Source organism: Nanorana parkeri, unplaced genomic scaffold, assembly GCF_000935625.1.
Source record: "Nanorana parkeri isolate BGI_ZX_2015 unplaced genomic scaffold, ASM93562v1 scaffold995, whole genome shotgun sequence".
NCBI classification, from domain to species: Eukaryota; Metazoa; Chordata; class Amphibia; order Anura; family Dicroglossidae; genus Nanorana; species Nanorana parkeri.
Window position 1 is genome coordinate 585,440 of NW_017307263.1, and position 23,286 is coordinate 608,725.

Consider the following 23,286-nt stretch of genomic DNA (forward strand, 5'->3'; position numbering starts at 1 on the left):
CAGACTCTACAGGAAACTAGACAGATTTACAGCTGCTTTGTGGGATGGATACAATCTAATATATTCATTCCCTCCCTTAAAGAAGAACCCCGGGCAAAATTTTTAGTAACTCTTGCAGTGGGGCTACCCCTGCATTTCAAGGGTTAACTGCTCGTTTTGGTCTATGGAACAAAATAACGGTTATGCTCACAAGATCCTCCGAGCCAGCCAGCTGTGGCAGCTGTCCCATCTGCCTGTCTCCCCCTCCGCTCCAGGGATGATATGCCCCTTGGTGGCCTCACTTCTTATACACAGTGTATAGAACATGATGACTCCATGACCTTTATTATGCAACTGCAAGGGTTAATAAGAGTTGTGCCTGGAGTTATTCTTTAAAGCTTCTTCCTTGGCTTCCCTAAAGAACTGAGGCAATAGGAATACCTTTCAATCCTGTCATTTCTTAATTGGCCTAGGAGGGCCACCTGTGCAAATCTCATCTCCCTACTCACAGATGCACCATGGCACCTACTGGACTGGTCAGATCACCTGGCTCAATGTCCAATCTTGCACCCTGCTTCTCAGTTGCTGGCATTTATGGCATGGCTGTTGAAGCCTAGGTGCTAAGGGAGAGAGGTGCAAGTCTTTCATCTCTACCATGCTTAAGACTTGTAAATCAACCTCTTTCAAAAAACACCTCAATATAAAGAGGGAGGGACGAAGCAGGTTTTGCTTTAAAATAAAAATTAGTGTGTATTATTTTAGAGACAATAGCCACAAATATTGTACAGTGGCTGCACAGTATATAAGAAGACTGGTTAGGCTGCAATATAAGAGGCAGAGACACAGCAGGTTTTATATTGAAATAAAAATAACAGTGTATGTGACAGACAATAGCCAAAACTATTTTTGCGTACTGAAGAACTAGAATGGGCTGTAAACTTAGGCCGCTGAGGTTCAGCTGCAGGAACAGTGTGTGGCACCTTTACAGTGCTAGCACACCAGAATAGATGAGGAGAGGTGATATGAGCTAGTAATGGTGTTAGACATCATTTTTTTCATTTTTTTTAAGACAGATGACCAATGGTCCAGAATGGAGAACTAATAGTCCATGGGGTTCATACTTCTTACAGTGCCTGCATCATCCCTGAACCTGATGTAGTCAACAATCATATGCTCTAGGTCAGGCCTCAAAATTTCCACTCGCCCCCTCGCAATTGGCGAGTGAAAATTGCGGGGGGCGAGTGGAATATCACCGGCGGGACTAGGGATGGGACACTACCGCCGCGGCAACCGCTCGCTCGCTTCTGTTTTCTCTTCTCTTTCTCGCCTGCTGCAGCTACAGAGCGGCCGAGCCCGAGAAGGAGAAGAGAGAACAGAAGCGAGCGAGCAAGTGCCGCGGCGGTAGTGTTCCATCCAGAGCCGGAGCTAGCTCTCTGCGCTCCCTCTCTTTCGTCCCGGCCACTTCAGCTCCACTCAGAGAGGCGGCTCTGATTACACCCATTATCGCTCTCTCTCTCTCCTTCTGGCCGCTCTGAAGCTGCAGCGACCGGGAGCAGAGAGAGGGAATGCTGACAGGTAAGATCGTAGCTGCCTCTCTGAGTGCCCGCTTCCTGGTGCTGAAGCTGGAGCGGTCGGGAGAAGAGGTGATCGTTCAGCGGTGTGATCAGAGCATTCTTAAAGAGGCCCCCCTCCCAGTCCACATCTTTTGGACGTTATTAATCTGAGTTGCCCCACTCAGTATACCCCTCGCTTGCGGCCATATTGAGTGGGGCACTCATATTAATAAACGTGCTGGATTAGTCTGACCCAGGGGCCGACTAGGCCCGGGTGGCAATTGCCCCCCAGACCTCTCTGATACCTTTGCAAATGCCCCCCGCCACGGCGAGGACTTCATCTCTTCCCTCTTGGCCGCTGCAGCAGCAGAGCGACCGAGAGGGGAGAGATTAAATGCTTATGGCGGCGGTGGGGGGCGTTTGCAAAGGTATGAGAGAGCCTTTGGGGGGCAATTGCCACCCTGCCCCCGGGCCCAGTCCGCCCCTGGGTCAGACTAATCCAGCACATTATTAATCTTAGTGCCCCACTCAATATGACCGCAAGAGTGGGGCAACTCAGATTAATAACGTCCGAAAGATGTGGACGTTTAAGACTGCGGTGGCGGGGAGAAGAGAACAAGAAGATCCACTGCAATTGTCTGTGCCCTCTTCGATTGGGCTCCTCGGTGCCACAGCAGTTTCCTCCACCCACCTCAGCTGCCATTGGTGGGAGAGGAAAACTGCAGAACCGCAGTTGGCCGGCTTCTGCTGCGCGGGAGAGAGAGCACCTGGAGCCGGCTGGACGTGCAGGTAACCTCGCTGCTCCCCCACCATCACCAGGAGAAGAAGAGGTCAAGGCAACTGTAAGTCCCTGTACTTTCTTTGTGACCTCTGCACTGCGTTACATACTGACCGCTGACCTCTGTACTGTGTACTGACCTCTGTACTGTGCATCACACCCTGATCTTAGGTGGGGCAACTGGTGGCGAGTAACTTTTCAGGCCTGGCTAGTAGCTTAGGACTTGAAATTTTGAGCCCTGCTCTAGGTGCTGCCTGTGAGTACCGCCTGCAGCCGGGCCTGGCCACTGTAGTTTCAAAAAGCTCTAAAAGTGGCCCTGAGGCAGCCTCCACCAATGCTGCTCCTCATTGCAGGGACCAGAGGATCAAAGGCATATTGGTCAACAAATGAGATCCTGCCACCATCAGGAAATGCAGCAAATAGGTTCTTAGACAGCACCCACCCAAAGTGTCACATTTTGGGCTCCCTCTGGAATGGTGGCAGTAAATAGACCATTTAACTCTTGTACTAGGGATCCAATAAGGTGGCTACCCAAAAGTACCTCTATTTCTTGCCCCAAAGCCTGGGGTCCTTGAGCAGGCCTGCCTGCAGCAGAGGACCCTGAGTCCTCAGTGTTGCTGTCCTCAGCAGTCCTCAACCCTGTACAAATTGTAGGGTCTGTAAGGGGTGAAACATCCCACTTAAAGCCTGCCCCATTCCCTTCTCACCACCACTCCAAATCTATTCCTCTACGTAATGAAGGCAATAGGCCAAGGATCTAGATAAATGTAGAGTCATGCATGTGGGAGCTAAGAACATGCATAGTGAATACACTTTAGGCGGGATTTTACTGGGGAAAACGGAGATGGAGAAGGATCTTGGGGTCTTAATAGACCACAGACTCAGTAATAGCATGCAGTGCCAAGCTGCAGCTAATAAAGCTAGCAGTATATTATCTTGCATCAAAAGAAGGATTTATTCACGGGATAGAAATATCACTTTGCCCCTTTACAAAACACTGGTAAGGCACCATCTTGAGTACGCGGTGCAACTCTGGTCACCAATCCTTAAGAGGGATGTCCATGAGCTAGAAAAGGTTCAGAGAAGGGCAACCAAATTAAAGTGACATTAAACACTCATATTTTTTAACATAAAACAGCACTGTAATGTGTGCCTTACTGTAATCCATGGTAGTTTCCCTTCTCTTTGCTGCTCTTCCTTTTAAATCCGTATCTTTTCTCATGCTGGGGAGCACTTCCGTTTTGCAGCTGACTGCCTCTTCTCTGGAATGTTACATGGTGTCTGTGTGCGCACTCCCGACCTGAGCCAGGACTACAGTATGACGTCCTCCCAACATCCACATCCCCGCCCGCTTTAGATTGGCAACAGCTGCTGCCTGCATGTGCTGTTGTTTTACTCTTTTCTGCTGTGTTCGTGTCTGATCGATTCTCCTAATTAGAGCAAGGTATTTTTTTCCTCTTTTTTTTTTTAAACAAACTTTATTTCTTATGTTTTTTCATAAACAACCTATACATTGCATTGTGTACTGTGTGAGAGCAGAACTAGCCCTTAGGATTACATTGCTCATACTTTTAAATCAATAAAGAATACGGTAATCAAAATTTGTGTTTTTTAAATGCAGCAATATAAATATTACATTATCTAAATATATATCAACACATGGGAAATAATTATAAAAAAAAAAAAAAAGGATTACAGCCATCACATATTGGGAACGCACTACTTAAACCAAATACCGTGAGGAAGATACAAGGGCACAACCAGAAGTTGGGGAGGAGGTATAATCGTAAACTGCGTAAGGGGTATTTTACTGTGAGAGTGGTAAAGATGTGGAATTCATGTCCACAGATAGCTGTATCAGCAGGAAACATAAACTTCTTAAAAAAAAACACTTGGGTGAGTTCCTCAGTTCACAAAACATACAGGGTTATTGAAATTCTGAGAATCATACACACACACACACACACACACACACATTATATAGGTTGAATCTGATGGACCCGTGTCCTTATTCAACCTTACCTGCTATGTAACATGATCCTGCTGGCCCTGAGACCAGTCCTTCAATTTCTCCTGCTGCACCTCCAGTGCCCGGCTCACTATTTTGGTTGCCTCAAAAGGTGCCAAAATGCAGCATGCCTCCTGAACGATGAGCCACTGACCCCAGCTCCCAGAGCCTGTCCTCATACTAAATTAACAAAGGAACTCATTGATACCATGCTGCTGTTGGTGCAGCCTTCACAGCATGGTAAACCATGAATTCCAGTGAGTGGATTGTCACAGGTGAGGCAGTTGGCAAGCAGCTAATGGTGGAGCTGCATCTCTGCTAGGCAAACACTAAACAGGTATGACAGCCTAAAGTGGCTACAAACCCTTTAGGCCTGACAGAGGACCTAGTGAAAGCCAGGATACGTAGGCCCCATTCACACTAGGGTGCGATTAGGTGCTTTTATATGCGTTTTTCATGGTTTTCTAATAGATCCATTCACACCTTGTGCTTAGATGCAGTCAGTTTAGTTGGGTTTAGGAAAAATAGAAAAAATGGAAACATGTTTAGCTTATAAAAGCACCAAAACGCATCTAAACACAAGTAAATGCAAGGCGCATCTATTTGCTGAAATCTTATTGGCTACTTCAATGGACAGTTTTAATGGACAAAGGACAGATGCATCTGGAAGAAAATGCGTGTGAACTTGCGTCATGTAGAGCCAAAGGAAATCTCACCGTTCCAATTTCTTTAGCCACCATCAGGACACCCCTGGTGCTGGTCCAATAGGTGCGTCTCCACCTTGGAATGTAGTAGTATACGAACAGACTGCACTATCCAGAGAATTCCAATACTTCAGACTGTATTAAAATTGACAGCAAATCCAGTATAACAGTGAAAAATGTGTATAAAGCAACAAATGCCAGTACTGCACACCCCCAACCAACTACAACCTCTCACATGTTTCCCCCGTAGGCTTATTCATAGAGGTAACAAATACAGACCAGTATCTCACTAAAGGTACCCATACACCTGCCGTGTGATCTCGCGATAGTACGATCATCGGCAGGTGTATGGGCAGTGTGCGACCGCTTCTATTGTAAGGTCGCACGACTTTCGTCTTCCGAGCACGCTGGAAAACCTGCTGAATATCATACGATTTTCGTCGGGTTGGTGGTGTGCTCGGAAGACGAATGCCACAGGGGGCCGGTGTGCGCAAGTGCACACTGCCCGCTCAGCACTGCAATCATTGGAAGCCCTTTCCTCAGCACGGAGGGCTTGCGATGATCGCAAGTACGATCTGCCTGTCCAAGATGGGCAGATCGTACAAAATTTTAATCACCTTACACCCATCGCACAATGAAAGTCGTGCGATGGTTGTAAGGTGTATGGGCAGCTTCAAATGTGCTAAAAAAACTCCGCCCTACACAGATGCAGGAAGCAATGCTCGCTGATGGATAGGTTAACTCTACATTGGCTGGTGTATAAGGGTCAGTAGAGCACAAAGAAACTACCAATCCCATCATACATGTTATAATCTCCATACCAAATAGAGTCAGATATTTTAACACAATCTCACGAAACTGCAATCTCCCTGTCAACTGTGCAGGGTGTAATACAGTGCACAAAAGAGAAATATATAAAATAAAATATCAAACTCTCTTGATAATACATACAAATGTACAAGTGTATAAACAAATAAATAAATACATACATAATTAAATAAACTATAACAAATAAGTGGCTCCTCTCACCCGAATAGACCAAAATATCAGAAAATATCAAAACACAAAGCTTAGTCGCCATGAACATATATATATATATATACACATATTTTACAACCATATCTACAGCCCGATATGTCAAAACAGGAGAAGGATGCCACTCATTAGTTAAAGGTAAAACTAAAATTGATATTATAACACATGTAAATGTATAAATCAAAAGTGTATGTAAAAAAAACTGCATCCACAGTTATAAAAAGTGTAAGTGCATGTTAAAAACAATATAAATATAATCGGAAAAATAATCACAAACTAACCTCTTGATCAATCTACAATGATAATGTATTATCCATACATGAAATATCCAATGTAAAGAACATTCTCAACCTACAATATTATATAAAAGATGATAAATATCCTACATTAAATATTCTAAATAAAGTATTGAGACATCTCATTAATGGATATACATTGATCATTAGCATAGTCTCCTAAAAATACTAAAAACGAATGAAAACATTTTTTGTTTTCATTTGTTTTGCCTGAAAATGATTTTTTTTGTTTTGCACGTCTAGATTTTATTAATTGAAGTGTTTGTCTGGCCAAACTATATATATACACACACACACACACATATTTTACAAACACATCTACAGCCTGATGTGTCAAACAGGAGAAGGATGCCACTCATTAGTTAAGGGTAAAACTAAAATTGACATTATAACACATGTAAATGAATAAATCAAAAGTGTATGTAAAAAAACTGCATCCACAGTTATAAAAAGTGTAAGTGCACGTTAAAAACAATATATATAAAAAAATTATCGGAAAAATGAATCACAAACTAACCTCTTGACCAATCTACAACGATAACGTATTACCATATATGTAATATCGAATGTAAAGAACATTCTCAACCAACAATGTCATATAATAGACGATAAATATCCTACATTAAATATTCTAAATAAAGTATGGGACATCTCATTAATGGATATACATTGATCATTAGCATGGTCTCCTAGAAATACTATCCATCCATTAAGTAACCGATGATTACTAAAAATCTTTCTTATCATAAATGTCTTATAATAAAACGTAAATAGTAAATATCATATAATATATGCTCTAAGAACATGAAATATGATAGACATTATCTGGAAACTACACTACTAAGGCTAATTAGGCGAACAGAGAAACCCACAAACAGTAACTAAATGGTCATAGGTTTATTTAAAATACTATATTCTAAGAACCATCAAGAAAAAGCTGGCCATACACTTTACAACCATCGCACGACCTTCGTCTTGCGATGGTTGTAAGCTAATTAAAAGCTAGTACGATCTGCCCATCTTGGACAGGCAGATTGTACTTGCGATCATCGCAAGCCTGCCCCGCTGAGGGGAGGGCCTCCGATGACTGCAATGCTGAGCGGGCAGTGTGCGCACACCGGCCCGTGCGGCATTTGTCTTACGAGCGCGCCACAAACCCGCCGAAAATCTTACGGTTTTCGGCTGGTTTTCCAACATGCTCGTAAGACAAAAGAGGTGCGACCATACACCTGACGGTTAATGTACGATCGCGGGATTTCCAGCGATTAGCGTACGATAATCGGCAGGTGTATGGCCACCTTTACACAGGTGTCCCAGGCAATAGCCCAGAACCTTCTCAATGTTTCAGAGAATGCCAAAAGCACAAATGTATTATCAAGTAATAAATAAAGACCAAAATCCATCAAAACTCATAACTGTTCAGATCACTCGTAATAATATATAACATTCCACTCAAAGTTTAAACCTTTAGGGATGCGGGTGTCTAGCTTGAAAATCCAAAAAACTTCCCTTTTTGACAAAAGGGAAGCTTGATCCCCTCCTCTTAAAGATGTATCAACTCTTTCTATAATCTGTAGCTTCATACTTTTAATATTACTATTATTTATAAATTCTTTATTTCAAAGTTTTCAAAAGTTTTCCGTCTTTTCCAAACAAAAGAGAAGGACAGATATATGTAATACAGGTAATACAGGTAAGACCGGTGATAAACAGTGTGATACATAAACATTGTAGCAGCATATTCTGTGGTTGTAATGTCTTCATCGTTTGGAGCTTATACGACAGCCATTTGTCAGGTAACTATCTCGTCTTCCAGCAGATTATACTCAGGAAGGGTAGTCCTATACACATATAAGTATATGGGGATCGTGTGGAAACAATAAGTAGGTGTATCTGAAGGTGGAGGGAGTCACCGCGCGCCGTCGCGGGCCCAGGTATTACCAAAAGGCCAAGCTCCGGCGCCCGTCTCTCCATCCTCCACTGTCGGCTATCTAAACAGACCACAGGAATATTACCAAAGAGGAAGGGGGGTGTGGGGTCAGGTTCTAGAAAGGGAGGGGGTATTGGATACTAACATTTGGAGAAGGAGGGAGAGGGGCAGGCAGGGTATAGGAGCAGTGAAGAGGTATGGAGAGGGATAGGGCGGGAATAAGGTCAGGTGACCTGGGGGTCAGGCATTAGTTCCCGGTCCGCCTTCTCTACCCGTTCGGTCGCGGCCTACCTCTAGGGGGGACCCTGCAACAGGGTATTGTATTCGGTCGTCTGCGTAAAAACGGTCCAATATGACCATGTCCTGCAGTGCTTAGCATGTTGGCCTCGTCCAGACCAGACCAGGTCCTCCATTCTCTCCACCTCAGCAACACTTCGATACAACTGAATAACATAACATTTAACAGCTTAAAAAATCTTGCATAACATAACATCTAAGTTAAAGGCATCAAATGAACATCTGGTAAGGTGCGGGATCGTACAATGAGGATCCTAACAGTGTACACATTATACCGAAATAGTGACATATACCCTCTGGCTCTAGGATTATATTACTATTACTCCCCATTACGGACCAGTAAGTATACACAGCATAAAGTCATCCCGGTTCCCCTTCCTCTCAACCCCTCGTCGGGCCGGACGGGTCTCCACATCGATCGGGGAGGAGGAGTCCGCGTCGGTGGGGGCCATCTCCAAATCTAGGCCGGTCGGCATGGAGGCTTCGCGCGCGCCGGTAGGCCGCAAGCGCACACGAGGGGGCCGTTCATCAGAGGGTTGTCCCGGAGACACGAATAGCCTCTTAAAAGCGGTTTTGGGGGTAAACTGGGACCCCTTCCCTTTCGGCTTCTTCCCCATGGTGTCGGATACTGGATGCTGGAGGCTGCTATAGCCGTTTGGCGAAAGTCGGGCCAGGAGCTCAGTGGGATCACAGCTCACACGGCCATTGCCAAGACACGCCCCCATATTACTATTATGATGGTGACAAAAATGTTTAGCTACGTTAGTATTCTTAGAGGTTCTAATATTGGATAAATGATCTCTCATGCGGTCACACAGTCGTCTTGTGGTTTTACCTATATACTGTTTGTGACAGATGGTAAAAGATATTATATATATAACAAATCGGGCCTGACAATTGACTAGCTGGTTAATTTTAAATGTTGCACAAGGTGCTTTGCCAGGAGGTCCTCCCTAGCAAAGCATTCTCCCCACATTGAGGGCATGTGGTCTGGTATGGTGCGAGGGAGGGGGGTGTGCACGATGGCCCCCCACTTTCCTGCTGCTCGGATCAAGGGTCTGGTAAAGGACTTTGGGGGGCACCCATTTTTTTGTTTTGGCATGAGGCCCGCCCTCAAAGTTCCTACCAGACCTAGAGGTTCTGATATGACTTAGTAGGGGGACCCCACACTGTTTTTTTATTTTATTTTCACATTTAAAAACAACCTAACTTCATCCAGATAGATTTAAATAGACCCGAATTCTGAAAAAGTTGGATCGATCCGAATTGCAAATTTCGGATATCGAACAGATCCGAATTTCAGAAAACTAAGAAAAAAATAGAAACAAAACAAAAATTTCAGCAGTGCACAAGTCTAACCAGCACCAATAGAGAGGGGGAATCTCCATAAAGGTGCCCATACACTGCTCGATTCTCGTACGAGAATCGTGGGGAAATCCCACGATCGTACGAGAATCGAGCAGTGTGAACGGAGACGTCGCACGTCTTCCGTCGAACCAGCATGTTCGAAAACCAGCCGAGAATCGTACGATTCCCGTTAGAACGGTGCTCGGAAGACAAATGCCGAACGGGCCGGTGTGCGCACGCGCACACTGCCCGTTCAGCATTGAGGTCATCGGAAGCCCGCCCCTCAGGGGGGCGGGCTTGCGATGATCGAGAGTGCGATCTGCCTGTCCAAGATAGGCAGATCGTACGTTTATTTAATCCCTGTACAACCATCGCAAGACTAAGGTCTTGCGATGGTTGTAGAGTGTATGGCCACCTTAACAGGGATAGAAATACAAACCTAACAGGGGGTATAGCCCTTCCATGATCTATCCAAAACTAAAAAAAATGCGCACAAGAGCACAGCATTCAAACCCTTAGTGGAGATTAACTACATGGTAGATGAACAGTGATATCACATATGTGCGACTAAAGTTCACCACGTGCATTACAATCCGATTGTACAATCTCCTTTAGATCTACCAACATCTACTGTATGTAGTGCAAGGGTCTACCTGATTAGACACAAATTAATTGCATAGACTAGGTAGGGCTTTAGATTATATAATTTTGGTAAATCTAAAATTGATTGTACAAAGATGTACAGTCAGGTTATAAAGTATATCTTGACCCTTAGTTTAGAAAAAAAATTTGGTCCATAGAGTTGAATCCACAGACATGCCCCATACATCATGACACATCCATATACACTGTATGCAGAAGCAATCTCATTATCATTCATTAATATTATTGCTATCAGGATTGCTCACTGCTGCTGCATACAGTGTGCCTGAGTGCTCCCAAAGTTGCTGTAGATCTTGCCATGCATGATCTTAGATCACACTGCTGTGTGCGAGAACACAACTGAACTCTGTATGAAGCAGCAGTGAGTAATCCTGCCAGTATTCAGTCATTTGTGAAATGGCTAATGGTTTACTGGTTTACTCACTGTTGCTGCATATCGTGTGCCATGGTGCTGTCATCTTAGATTGTGCAAAGGAACAGTGGTCAGGGCAGGGGGAGGAGCAGATGTGGGAATACTGTCAGAAGTGCCTACAACACACCCAAAAGTGTCATTGGCAGCCCTAAATAGCGGGTCTATTTTTATCACGGGGGCATGAATTGTGAAAAGTCGGGAAACAATTGTAAGTGCTCCTTTTGTATATTTATTACTATTAATGTCCCTTCAGCGTCAAAGATGACAACAGTGTCTCTTTAAAGCCCAAATTAACTTTTGCAGGGTTATTCACTAAAGGGTGAAGAGTTTGGAGAAGGCAGGAGAAGGGAACAATCTAGGACAACATAGCTGAACTGGAAAGTGAGCTGAATTGGAGACTTTTTCCAAATCAGCTATGTTGTCCTAGATTGTTCACTTCTCCTGCCTTTTGTGAAAAACCCTGTTAGTTTAAATCAGCTAAATATAATAGAGGAGCATCAAAACATAAGGTTTTCTTTAACCTCCCTGGCGGTATGATTATTGGTTTTTTTTTTCCTTTTTTGTTCGGGATCTGTCCCGGCTGCGAGCTGTAGCTCACAATATACTGAGCATTGGGTCACGGGAGGACGCTAGTATATGTCCTCCTGGGACCCTTAAGAGAACTATGGGGAAAAACACTTACCCCATAGTTCTCTTTTAATGAAAATATGGTAGAACACGGGTTTAAAAATGTAAACGACGAAAAATGAATTAAAGGTAAATCCTGCAATATCAACTTAAAATGTGTGCTTACTAGAAATAACATTTTCTTTCCCTTAGATCTAAACTGCCTACCATGGGGTCAGGATAAAGCAACATCAAAGAAAGAAAAATTTCAATCACAAACACATATCCTGTCAGTAACTCAAACCTTTTAAAAATGCATTTCATAATTTACCAATACATGTGATGAAGGACCAAACTCCTCTTTTAGATTGTAAGCCCTCCTCTTTTAGATTGTAAAACTCTTTTAGATTGTAAAACTCCTCTTTTAGATTGTAAGCCCTCACGGGCAGGGCCCTCCTTACCATCTTGTCTTGAATTGTATTGTAACTGTAATGTCTTCCTTATATTGTAAAGCGCTGCGCAAACTGTTGGCGCTATATAAATACTATGTAATAATAATATGTAATAATAATCTAATAGCTCCCCAAATTCCACAATAAATACAGCCATAATCCACAAACCCGTGAGAGAAGGAGAGCTGTGCTTTAGGGCTTATTCCAACTAGATATGTTTTTTTTGCAGCTTACTGCATTTTCCAAGTGCGGGTAAAATATGTAGACATCAGAAAATTTTTCAAGAAATATTCAACACAGACCATTGACAACATGAACAACATTACAGCGTTTGAGAACAAATATGATCTCTGATGACAGATAAAATGGTAGATAGATGTCAAAATAATGTTCCAACTTGTTGAAAAATCCTTCTCTGCAGTCAGCCCTTTTTGAGAACTTTATTAGTACAACCGACTGTTTAGCACACAAGGAAATCACAGAATAAACTGTTCAAAGCAAAATCCATCCAGAAGGATAACTAATTACTGTCCAATCATATTTAGTTAGAAAAACAATCACAAATGGTGTTCCTTCTGTTCATTCAATTATAATCAGGTAGATAAAAAAAAGATTAATTAAGTGTTCCAAAACATTTTCTAGCCTATGGTCACCCAAGTCTAATTCCCCTAAAGGGAGAGGTCCCTCTATTAATTGGGACTTTGGTAGATAATAAATTGGTGTTTAATTGATTATATCAATTTGGACTATGGATAGTTGTTGGTAGACTATGAAATATAGCGGGCTTTTAGTACTGCTAGGATACCGGTTTGTGATTTGAATACAGTAGCAGATGCCAGATATGTCTTTTTTTCTTTTTAGTAAGCATTGTGTTTATGTGACATTACTACCCTATTTTTTGGGGGGAAACACGGTATAAGGGAAGAAGTTCAACCATTAAATTGGCTTTGTAAAGTTATGATGAAAAAAATATAATTTGAAGTGTCAAAGAATATTACCCCACCACCAATATGAGAAGTGAGCAGCTCTCCTGAATGCACACATTTAGATCCTTTATTAATAAAGTACTTGGCAGGGGTCAGAACTGCCTGCCAAACACCCCCTTAGGCCTCATTCACACGAGAAAAAGGCCGGCACGTACAGCTCCGTGCTGCGTGCACGGCCATATAGAGCAGCTCCCGGGAAGGACAGGTGCTGCGTGTGATTAGTACGCAGCCCCTGTTCTTCTCTATGGGAGAAAACGGCCGTACGCCGCCCTGCGCTCACCCGCCCTGCACGTCCATGCGGGTGAGCGTACTTGTACGCTGACAGGATGGATCCTGTCTGCGCCCAAGCCAGGACACCTGCACCCCTACTGACCTGCACTTGAGGTGAAAGTAGGGCGGCGTACGTGAACTCCTATAGAGAAGGACAGGGGCTGCGTACTAATCACACACAGCACCTGTCCTTCCCGGGAGCTCCCCCATAAGGCCAGGCACGCAACACGGAGCTGTACATGCTGGCCTTTTTCTCGTGTGAATGAGGCCTTACAGTACAGGGGGAAAGGCAATACATTGTACAATAAGAATCATCTAAAGAGATGATGATCAATATTTCAAACCAAACACTGTTTGCCAGGTGACCGTTATCACACAGCTAATTACCGTATATACTCGAGTATAAGCCGTCCCGAATATAAGCCGAGGTACCTAATTTTAGCCAAAAAAACTGGGAAAAAATTAATTTTTTTAATTTCCTGGGTTTGTAATGTGTTTGCACATTACATTAGTTACTTTAGGATATGTGCCCCTTTCTTTCTGTTTAATTAATTGAGAGGAATTTACTAAGACTGGAGTAGAGAGAATCGGGGTCAGCTGTTCATGGCAACCAATCAGCTTCTAGCTTTCATTTTCAAAGCTTAACTGAACAAGCTGCTTCAGATTCTGCCTGGTCCAGTTTTAGTAAATTCCCCCCATTATGTTTCAGCTACATAGAGTGGACAAAATGATGGCAACAAAATAATGGGAACAACACATGTAAATGTAATTGTGACTTCAAAGGCAAATATCTAACACAGTGAAAATGTTAGTTATATTAAGTTGGTTACCAGCAGTATGTCACTGATAAAAGCATTCAATCAAATAGCACTTTGAAATGTAAATTTTCAAAGAACCACAAGATTACTAAAAGAGTTCCAAACAGTCAGTGCCCCAAATTCCAGGTGCTATAGTGGAACTAAACTACATGCTGGGATCTCAAGTTTCCTAAGATTCAGGGAGTCTCCCGCTATTAGATAGCGGCTCCCTGATGTCCGCGAGAGAGGCATTTTCTCTCTGAAAGGTTTACTCTGAGTAAACGTTTCCGGTAAGATATCAGTGGGTAAAGTTTCAGAGTGAGGCTTCCTCCTGGAGGAAGGTCATGTGATCTCTAGAGTATCCTCAGAACGAGGCTTGCCTACTGGAGGAAGGTCATGTGATCTCTAGAGTAGCCTCAGAACGAGGCTTGGCTCTCGGAAGGAAGAAGCTACTTGCTGCACAGAGAGGGCGGACATAGACTACTATTGAGAGCAGGTACAGGCACTGAGATCTACTGCTGCAGGGTTGAGAGAGTGCTGTTAACCCTTTGTGGATAATATAGAATCAATTACATGTCCTGGTTGTCTAGTTATAGAGAACATTTATTTCATTTGCTGCCCATAGCAATCTGTGTGTGTATATGTGTGTGTGTGTGTGTGTGTGTCTGTGTGTGTATGTATGTATGTATGTAATATATTATTATTATTATCATTATTATTTCTTTTATATTCTGACGACGGCCACTGTAAAAAAAACAACAAAAAAACAGGAAGGGCACCTCCCTGAAATGAGATGAGAACCTCCCTGAAATAAGGTTTTGCAGGTTGGGATGTCTGTACATGTATTTTAAAGTCTATCAATAGCGTCATCACAGCAGTTTTTGTCTTCCTAAGTCTCCCCCTCTATCCGTTTATACATTGGTTTTCTGCTTCCTGTAAAAGGACACCCTGTCCATCCAAAGGGGCAATTAGAGGAGTTTGGTGAAACCATGCAACACTGACTGGGATGCGTTTATTTTGTTCATATGGAGTGAACCCCTTTTCGAAAAACGGCATTATAACTGCTTAAAAAGTGTTACCTAGAGTTGAGCTTTAATTTGTTTTTCTCTCGTTTGAACAGGGTGACCACACTGCTGTGCGATTTAACTGCAGAACAGGTGTTGTCACCCTGTTACATTGAGTAGAAAAACAACAGCAGGATCAAAAACCATAGAAACTACATTTGCTGTGTCAATTCAATTCAGAATATGTAGCATATATGTAATTTTATTTTTGCCCATAATTACATTTGCAGCCAAAAATTGCACTACAGTATTGATTGTGTCAAGTCTGAAAAATAATCATGGCAAACATGGACAAATTGCATAGGCTTTAAAAAAAACAGTACTGAGTTATTCTAACTCAAGAGTAAACATACTTTGAGAGTTTTACAAAGCTGGAATTAATGGCAGGACTGCCATTTTGACACTGCACAGAGATGCAGAACCTGGTGTAAGGAACACAATAGGTTTAAGTTTTGAGAAAGCCAAATGATGTAATATACCAATGATATATGTTGACAGGTCTTAAACATTGTGGGGTATGTATAGTAGCATAGATAGTCTTCATCGTGAGTGTCACTGGGACCATTGCCATTTAACAGGACCAGATGCACCCAGTGATGCAAATACTATGGTGCTCCCACAGTCTAGAATAATAATGACCCCCCTCCGCCGAAAAAAAAAATACAAAATTCAGCAGTGGTTTACTGAATTTAAAAAATGAGCTTAAACAACTTTCATGATCTCCCCAATTAACTGATCTAAATGACACTGAAAGTATATGTAAAGTTTATTCTGACCTCTTTCCTCCAATTAACAAGCTTGGGGCTTTTCTACTTGAAAAGCTGTGCAAAATCCCATTACACATTTACGGTCATGTGATTGCATACAAGAAGGGAAAGGGTGATCCTGCTCTTTTTCTTTTTTGGTCCTAGGGATTATTATATTTTTTAGCAGTTTCCATTATTGGTCCACCTCTGTAAATATTTGTGTATTTTCCCAATAAAGCTGGTTCTGCCACTAGAAGTACTTGACATCATATATGAGCATGAAAACATACGCTGAAGACACTCAGAGAGTGGTATTCCTTATTACTTTAATTAATATCCCAGAGAGTGGTATTCCTTATTACTTTAATTAATATCCCATAGAACTGTGGCCCACCCGATTTTAGGTTGCTTTAGTCAAACCACTTAAGGATTTATTCTGATTGCTGGAAGTGATTAATGCTCTTTGTAATAAATAGGCCTAAAAGTGATGATGGGAAAAAAAATAAAAACCCACATATATTTTAACTGGCAATAAACAAATTTCTAAGAGGGTCAATGTTAAAAAGAAAATGCCCATTGATACATTTAGGATTTTTGCAGCTGTTTGGCATTTGACATGTTCCTTACAGAGTGTGAGCATAATGTGACAATCACTTGAAATGTTAAATGTTAGCATACTAACCAACATATAAAAAAGGGAACGTATGTACAATATAAAGTATACAGCTGAAATATGAATACTTCTTGGCACAGGCTGAGTGAAGAATGATCCCAAGTATGTAGGTTATGGAGATGGTGGAAAGGTTACTGACTGGGAGAGATTCCTAAACTGCAGTGAAATGTGAGAACAGCTATTTGTGACGGGCATACAGAGCCGAGCTTACCATGTGGATGGGGGGGCTGGGAACTCAGCTAAAGAGGTATGGGATAGAAAAGGGGATGTCAGGTGGAAAACAAAAAAGAAGGTTTTCATAGAGAAGGGTGACATAAGAGATCAGATGTCCCTAAAGACAACACAAGTGGACAGACATTCACACTTGCACAGAACAAGTCATCTGCTGTGCAGAAACAGTTGAAGGCTGTGTGAAATGGACAGGCAAAATGTGGCTTGGCACAGCTGTTTAAGACCATATGTTTAGGAATATGTTTTCAGTTCAATGAACATTATACACACCATATACTTTAGAGTAGTGGACATCTATTGTGAAGTTACAATAAATAAGATCCTACAGAATCTTAGAATCAACAGTATCTCTGTTAGGAGACATGTTTTCAGGAACAACTGAGGTTTAAACATAACTGCATTTCTAACTACATTGAATTGACAAATACAAATGAAAGTAGTTTTGAAGTTCCTGTTGCAAAATGTAGATTACACCTTCCTCTGATCAGTTATGCATTTAGGATAAAAGAGCCACGTGGATGATCCAATCAAGTGAATTAAATCAATTTCTGATTCAGCCCTAAAAGAGTAATTGTACAGCATGCTTCTATGTGAGGATATTTAAACTGCTACTAGGAGAACAAATTAAATAAATCACTTACCCATTCCAGCAGTTTAATAAAGCCCAACGGTTCCTCCAGCCGCTTCCAGCGCAGTCCTGTCAGTGGGTTCTAGTGAATGGAGGAAGAGGTCAGTATCTACCCCATTCACAGAGGCAAAAGCACCCCTGGCACACAGTTTACCCCTCGTGCTACCTTTATGGCCCAGCCAGTGTGGCCCCCTTCTCTGTCCATCGTTGCGGAAGGCGCTCCTGTAGACATCCTTTGAATTCAAACTCGTGCCAGGTAGATAAAATGAATCCCAAGCGAGAGCTCTTCAGGTTATGTTGCAAGTAGTCTTGATATTCGCTTTATAGCCAGTTAGTATGATTCCAACAACAGCTCTCCTTATATCTAGCTACTGCTTAGCTTGCTTCACTTTATTTTATTGTTTATCATATATGAATTTGTTTCTGCATTTCAATGAATCCCTTATCAGTTGTTAAACTTCTGGATATTTTCTTTCAATGACCTGTAATATACCCAAATAGTTCTTGAAACTGATTTATATCTAAACACCCTCTGGTTATGTTCAATGTTCCGTACTGTACTACACAAAACAAAACTTTTTTTCCTTTGCGTCTGTATTCTGGACAGGTCCCTGGCTCGATGCCCTTTACTGCCTGCCTGTCTTTCCTTCTGCCCCCTCCCTACTCACTCTCTGTCCCACACTCACCTCCTCACTCCCTCTCTCTCCCAGAACACTGACAAAAAAAAAAGTCCTATTTCAGAGTGGACCAGAGTGAATGCAAAAGACACCTGATCCCTAAACACACCCCATCCCAAAAAGGGAGATGAGCAATCCTCAGTGCAGTTGGTGGGAGGTAACATATTACTTCACTGGGGCTTCTTGTTTTCTGTTATCTCATGGGTAATACCCAAGAGCTGACTTTAAAGAGGTCATCAGACTTTTCTGCTAATGTATCTAACACTGTAGTTCAAGAAACTGTATACATTGTAACAATTACAAAAAAGCACAGTCAAATGTATTTCTAAAGTGACCCTGTTCTTATCTCACAGAAATAGAACTAAAGACACAGTGCAAAAAAAGAATACATACTTGTCCGAGGATAGAAGTGACTCCAGTCTTTGCTCTCTTGTACAGCTACCACTGCCGCCGGATTTATTGAGGTGTTCCTCATGCTATCTTACAAAAATAACTGAAGGTATTTTGTAAAAAAAAGAAGAATATGTACCTGTCCAGTAGGTGTTGAATCTTTTTCTGAATTAACACTTTACATGGTAATATGCACTTAAATGCAGGAAAATATCTGCAAAAACACAATTAAAAAAATGCACATGTAAAGTAGAATTTTTATAAGGCTACCAATCCTTAATGAGAAGCTGTGCCCATACAGGATAACCCCAATATACTTTCCTTCTCTTTTCCTTTGCTGCGATACTCACAATTAATCTGGACCTGCTCCCTACCACCAATAGATGGGCTCAGCCTTCTGGGTTAAATGGTGGCCAGAGTTATTCATTCCGCTTCCTATGAGCCCAGGCTGTCATGGACTTAAACCCTGGGGTGACATTATCAGATCTGAAAGAACCAGCACTGAACGGTGTTTATACATCATTAAGTAGCACTGTTTAGTGCAGGGGTATGAACCCCCCACCGCTGCAAAGGGTACACGAAACAGAAAATGGGAGTTAATTATATACTAGAATTGGTGTCAGTGTAAGCAAAAATAAACACCATCACTGGTGTCAGTGAGGTTAAATAAGGCTCCATTCACACATAACGTTTGCGTTTTCTGCGCAGCACGAAAACGTGCAAATTTTAACATACGCACAGATTTTGCTACTACTATAGCCGGAATGCGCAGAATCCACCCAGAATATTACACTTGGAGTTTTTGGAGTGGCGTGTGTTTTCGTACTACACGGACATCGTGCAGGTGTGAACAAGATACATTGGAATGTATTGGTTTTCATGTTTAGCACGTTTCCGCTAATGTGTGAACTGAGCCTAAGTCCCATCAATGGTTAGAGGAAGGAAATAAGCCTAATTTTATGTTGTCAGTGGGATTAAGAACTCTGGGGAAAAGTTTTATTAACCCTTGCAATGGGGCTACCCCTGCACTGCAAGGGTTAACTGCTCATTTTGGTCTAGGGAAGAAAATAAAAAAAAGTTACACTCACCCAATCCTCTGAGCCAGCTTGGTCTAAGCCCTCGTTCACACCTGAACGTTTTGTAGTGCGCTAGACGAACGCTCTACAAAACGCTCAAACATCTAAATCCCATTGTATTCAATGGGTCTGGTTTACACCTTGGCGTATTTCAGCCCGTCCCTAACGCGCTACAAAACGGCCCACGCCTGAAAAGGTACATGTACTACGTTGGGCCATTTTTGTTGCGCGTTTCCATTGGGATACAGCCAAGTAGCCCTCGGAAACGCGCGTTTGGCGCGCAATTTTTTTACCGCGAATCGCCGGCTTAGACCGGTCCCTGGAGCCCCTCTCCCCCTCCAATGCAGTGGTCCAATTAATTGTCATGTTTTTTACACAGTGTATAGAACATGAAGCCATTGAGGGACATTCCATTGCTGCAGCGCAAGTATAGCTTTATTATTTAAATCTATCTAGATAGATAGATAGATAGATAGATAGATAGATAGATAGATAGATAGATAGATAGATAGATAGATACTGTATATAAAGATAGATACAGTATCTCACAGAAGTGAGTACACCCCTCACATTTTTGTAAATATGTTATTATATCATTTCATGTGACGACACAGAAGAAATGACACTTTGCTACAATGTAAAGTAGAGAGTGTACAGCTTGTATATCAGTGTACATTTGCTGTCCCCTCAAAATAACTAAACATACAGCCATTAATGTCTAAACCACTGGCAACAAAAGTAAAGTACACCCCTAAGTGAAAATGTCCAAATTTGGCCCATTTAGCCATTTTCCCTCCCCGGTGTCATGTGACTCGTTAGTGTTACAAGGTGTCAGGTGTGAATGGGGAGCAGGTGTGTTAAATTTGGTGTTTTTGTTCTCACTCTCTCATACTGGTCACTGGAAGTTCAACATGGCACCTCATGGCAAAGAACTCTCTGAAGTCTGAAAAAAAGAATTGTTGCTCTACATAAAGATGGCCTAGGCTATAAGAAGATTGCCAAGACCCGGAAACTGAGCTGCAGCATGGTGGCCAAGACCATACAGCGGTTTAACAGGACAGGTTCAACTCAGAACAGGCCTCGCCATGGTCGATCAAAGACGCTCAGCGTCATATGCAGTGGTTGTCTTTGGGAAATAGACGTATGGGTGCTGCCAGCATTGCTGCAGAGGTTGAATAGGTGGGGGGGTCAGCCTGTCAGTGCTCAGACCATACACCGCACACTGCATCAAATTGGTCTGCATGGCTGTCATCCCAGAAGGAAGCCCCCTCTAAAGATGGTGCACAAGAAAACAGTTAGCTGAAGACAAGCAGACTGAGGACATGGATTACTGGAACCATGTCCTGTGGTCTGATGAGACAAAGATAAACTTATTTGGTTCAGATGGTGTCAAGCGTGCACTGGGGAGCTAGAGTTCATTGAGGGAATCATGAATGCCAACATGTACTGTGACATACTGAAGCAGAGCATAATCTCCCCCGTCGGAGACTGGGCCGCAGGGCAGTATTCCAACATGATAACGACCCCAAGCACACCTCCAATACAACCACTGCCTTGCTAAAGAAGCTGAGGGTAAAAGGTGATGGACTGGCCAAGCATGTCTCCAGACCTAAACCCTATTGAGCATCTGTGGGGCATCCTCAAACGGAAGGTGCAGAAGCACAAGGTCTCTAACATCCACCAGCTCCGTGATGTCATCATGGAGGAGGGGAAGAGGACTCCAGTGGCAACCTGTGAAGCTCTGGTGAACTCAATGCCCAAGAGGGTTAAGGCAGTGCTGGAAAATAATGGTGGCCACACAAAATATTAACACTTTGGGCCCAATTTGGACATTTTCCCTTAGGGGTGTACTCACTTTTGTTGCCAGCGGTTTAGACATTAATGGCTGTGTGTTGAGTTATTTTGAGGGGGCAGCAAATGTACACTGATATACAAGCTGTACGCTCACTACTTTACATTGTAGCAAAGTTTCATTTCTTCTGTGTCGTCACATTAAATGATATAATCAAATATTTACAAAAATGTGAGGGGTATACTATATATATATATTGTGACGTTGGGGAGGTTTAGCACAAATGTCGAGCGGTCAAAGACCAGTCTCAAAGCCACATTAGCATAAAACAAAACAGTCTTTTATTGTTTCCGGAAAAGAAAGTAGCTTTTCGTCAGCAAAGCAACATGTAGTCAATAACTGTATAACCATGTCTCACCAACTCAGCATGGTCACATATACTGCATGTGACTCTTCCACAAATGCCTTGTGTGTCCCAGGCTCACTAAGCCTCGTTGGCTGATTCCCTGGCACCTCCAAAACATACACAGCCTCCTGGCTTCACTCTGGCTTCTGGGTGGAGTCCGCCTGACTCCTGGACACAACCTGTCCCTCTTCCCAGCAGGAGCCCAGAACCTTAGCCAGCATCCTTCCCATAAGTGCTGTGCACAGGTGTGCAATTAGGTGCTGGCCACTATTAAACAATGGACCCAGGAATGGAGATCTCATCCCTCCCAATTCTCTTAGAAATCTCCCAGTTCCAGGATCCCATGCCAAATCCAGAAATCCTGGGAAGCGCTGCAAAGTCAGCTCTTTCCCAGTGCAAGAAGTTGCCTCCTGGAACCGCTCAGCCCCTCTGGCTGAGAGTCCTGGGTGTCTGCGTTGCCAGCATCTTGCATGGCAGAGCAATACATGTAGTCAAGAACCAGCTGCACTCCTTAACGGAATAGTAGTAAACCTGCCAAGCAGGTGGGTGCTTGTAGTGACCACGGACGGCCCCGTGAACAATTTGAGATCCCGTGAGAATTTCTGAGCCTGATGAAGGGGTACTGCTGAGACCCCGAAAGCGCTTGTATTGGATGGTGATTTGTCAATAAAGGACTTTTTGCTTCAAAACTTTTGGTGTGCTGGTGACAATCCTTTCTAGATTTGCATGGCAGAATCAGTGGTCTCAAAATAACCTCATGTTGTTGGTGTCAGTAGGAGGAAAATAAACCCCAAAACATTGGTGTCAGGGGGAGGAAAAGATGACTCTCAGGCCCCCATTCACATTTTTGCGATGTGTGAACGTGGATCGTGTTCAGTTGCGTTTTCATTCATTCATTTCAATGGACTGCGGTATGCACGACGAATGTGGCAAAAATGCTCATGCAGCATTTGCAGTGTGTTTTGATTACGCGTTTGTAACAAGTAATGGCACAGAAAGCGCGTTGCACGTCTTTGATGAAGGGAGATCAGCAAGCTTCTGGCTGTGAGATCTCACCTCCAATCACTGGACCTGGAAGTTATGTGTATTACATCACTTCCAGTGTCACTGTGCACATTTAGAGCCAGGAGAAGAAGCTAGTGAAGCAGATCTCTGCTTCATCAGCTTCTTTGGGGTCCTTAGGTGGCATTAGGGATCTGAAAGACCCCTGATGTTTCCATAAAGAGGACCTGTCACATCCTATTTGCTATTACATAGGGGGCTTGTTAGCCCCTATTTGAAAATGTAAAAAATTAAAGTAACATATATAAAAAAAAAAAAAAGCAAAAAAAAAATGGCTAAAGTCCCTGCCCCCACGTACAGGCACATAGCACCACACGTTACATATCGCCGTGAACGTCGGAGTAAGAGCAATAATTATAGGACCATTAACCACTGAACTGACGAACAGTAAAAGCTTTTAAAGCGTCGCCTATGGGAAATTTTGGGTG

The 23,286-nt window shown here is 42.8% G+C and overlaps 1 protein-coding gene across 1 annotated transcript in view; it reads right to left on the minus strand.

Moving 5' to 3' along the window:
- SYPL2 (synaptophysin like 2) overlaps nucleotides 1-17,689 on the minus strand; it is a 31,333-nt gene extending 13,644 nt beyond the window's left edge. Inside the window, exons 1-2 of the mRNA XM_018566999.1 lie at nucleotides 17,622-17,689; nucleotides 17,469-17,537 (exon numbers count right to left, since the gene is read on the minus strand). Coding sequence (XP_018422501.1) covers nucleotides 17,469-17,537; nucleotides 17,622-17,687 — 135 coding nt within the window. The 5' untranslated portion in view covers nucleotides 17,688-17,689. The remainder of the gene's footprint in view (nucleotides 1-17,468; nucleotides 17,538-17,621) is intronic.
- Between the last annotated feature and the right edge of the window lie 5,597 nt (nucleotides 17,690-23,286).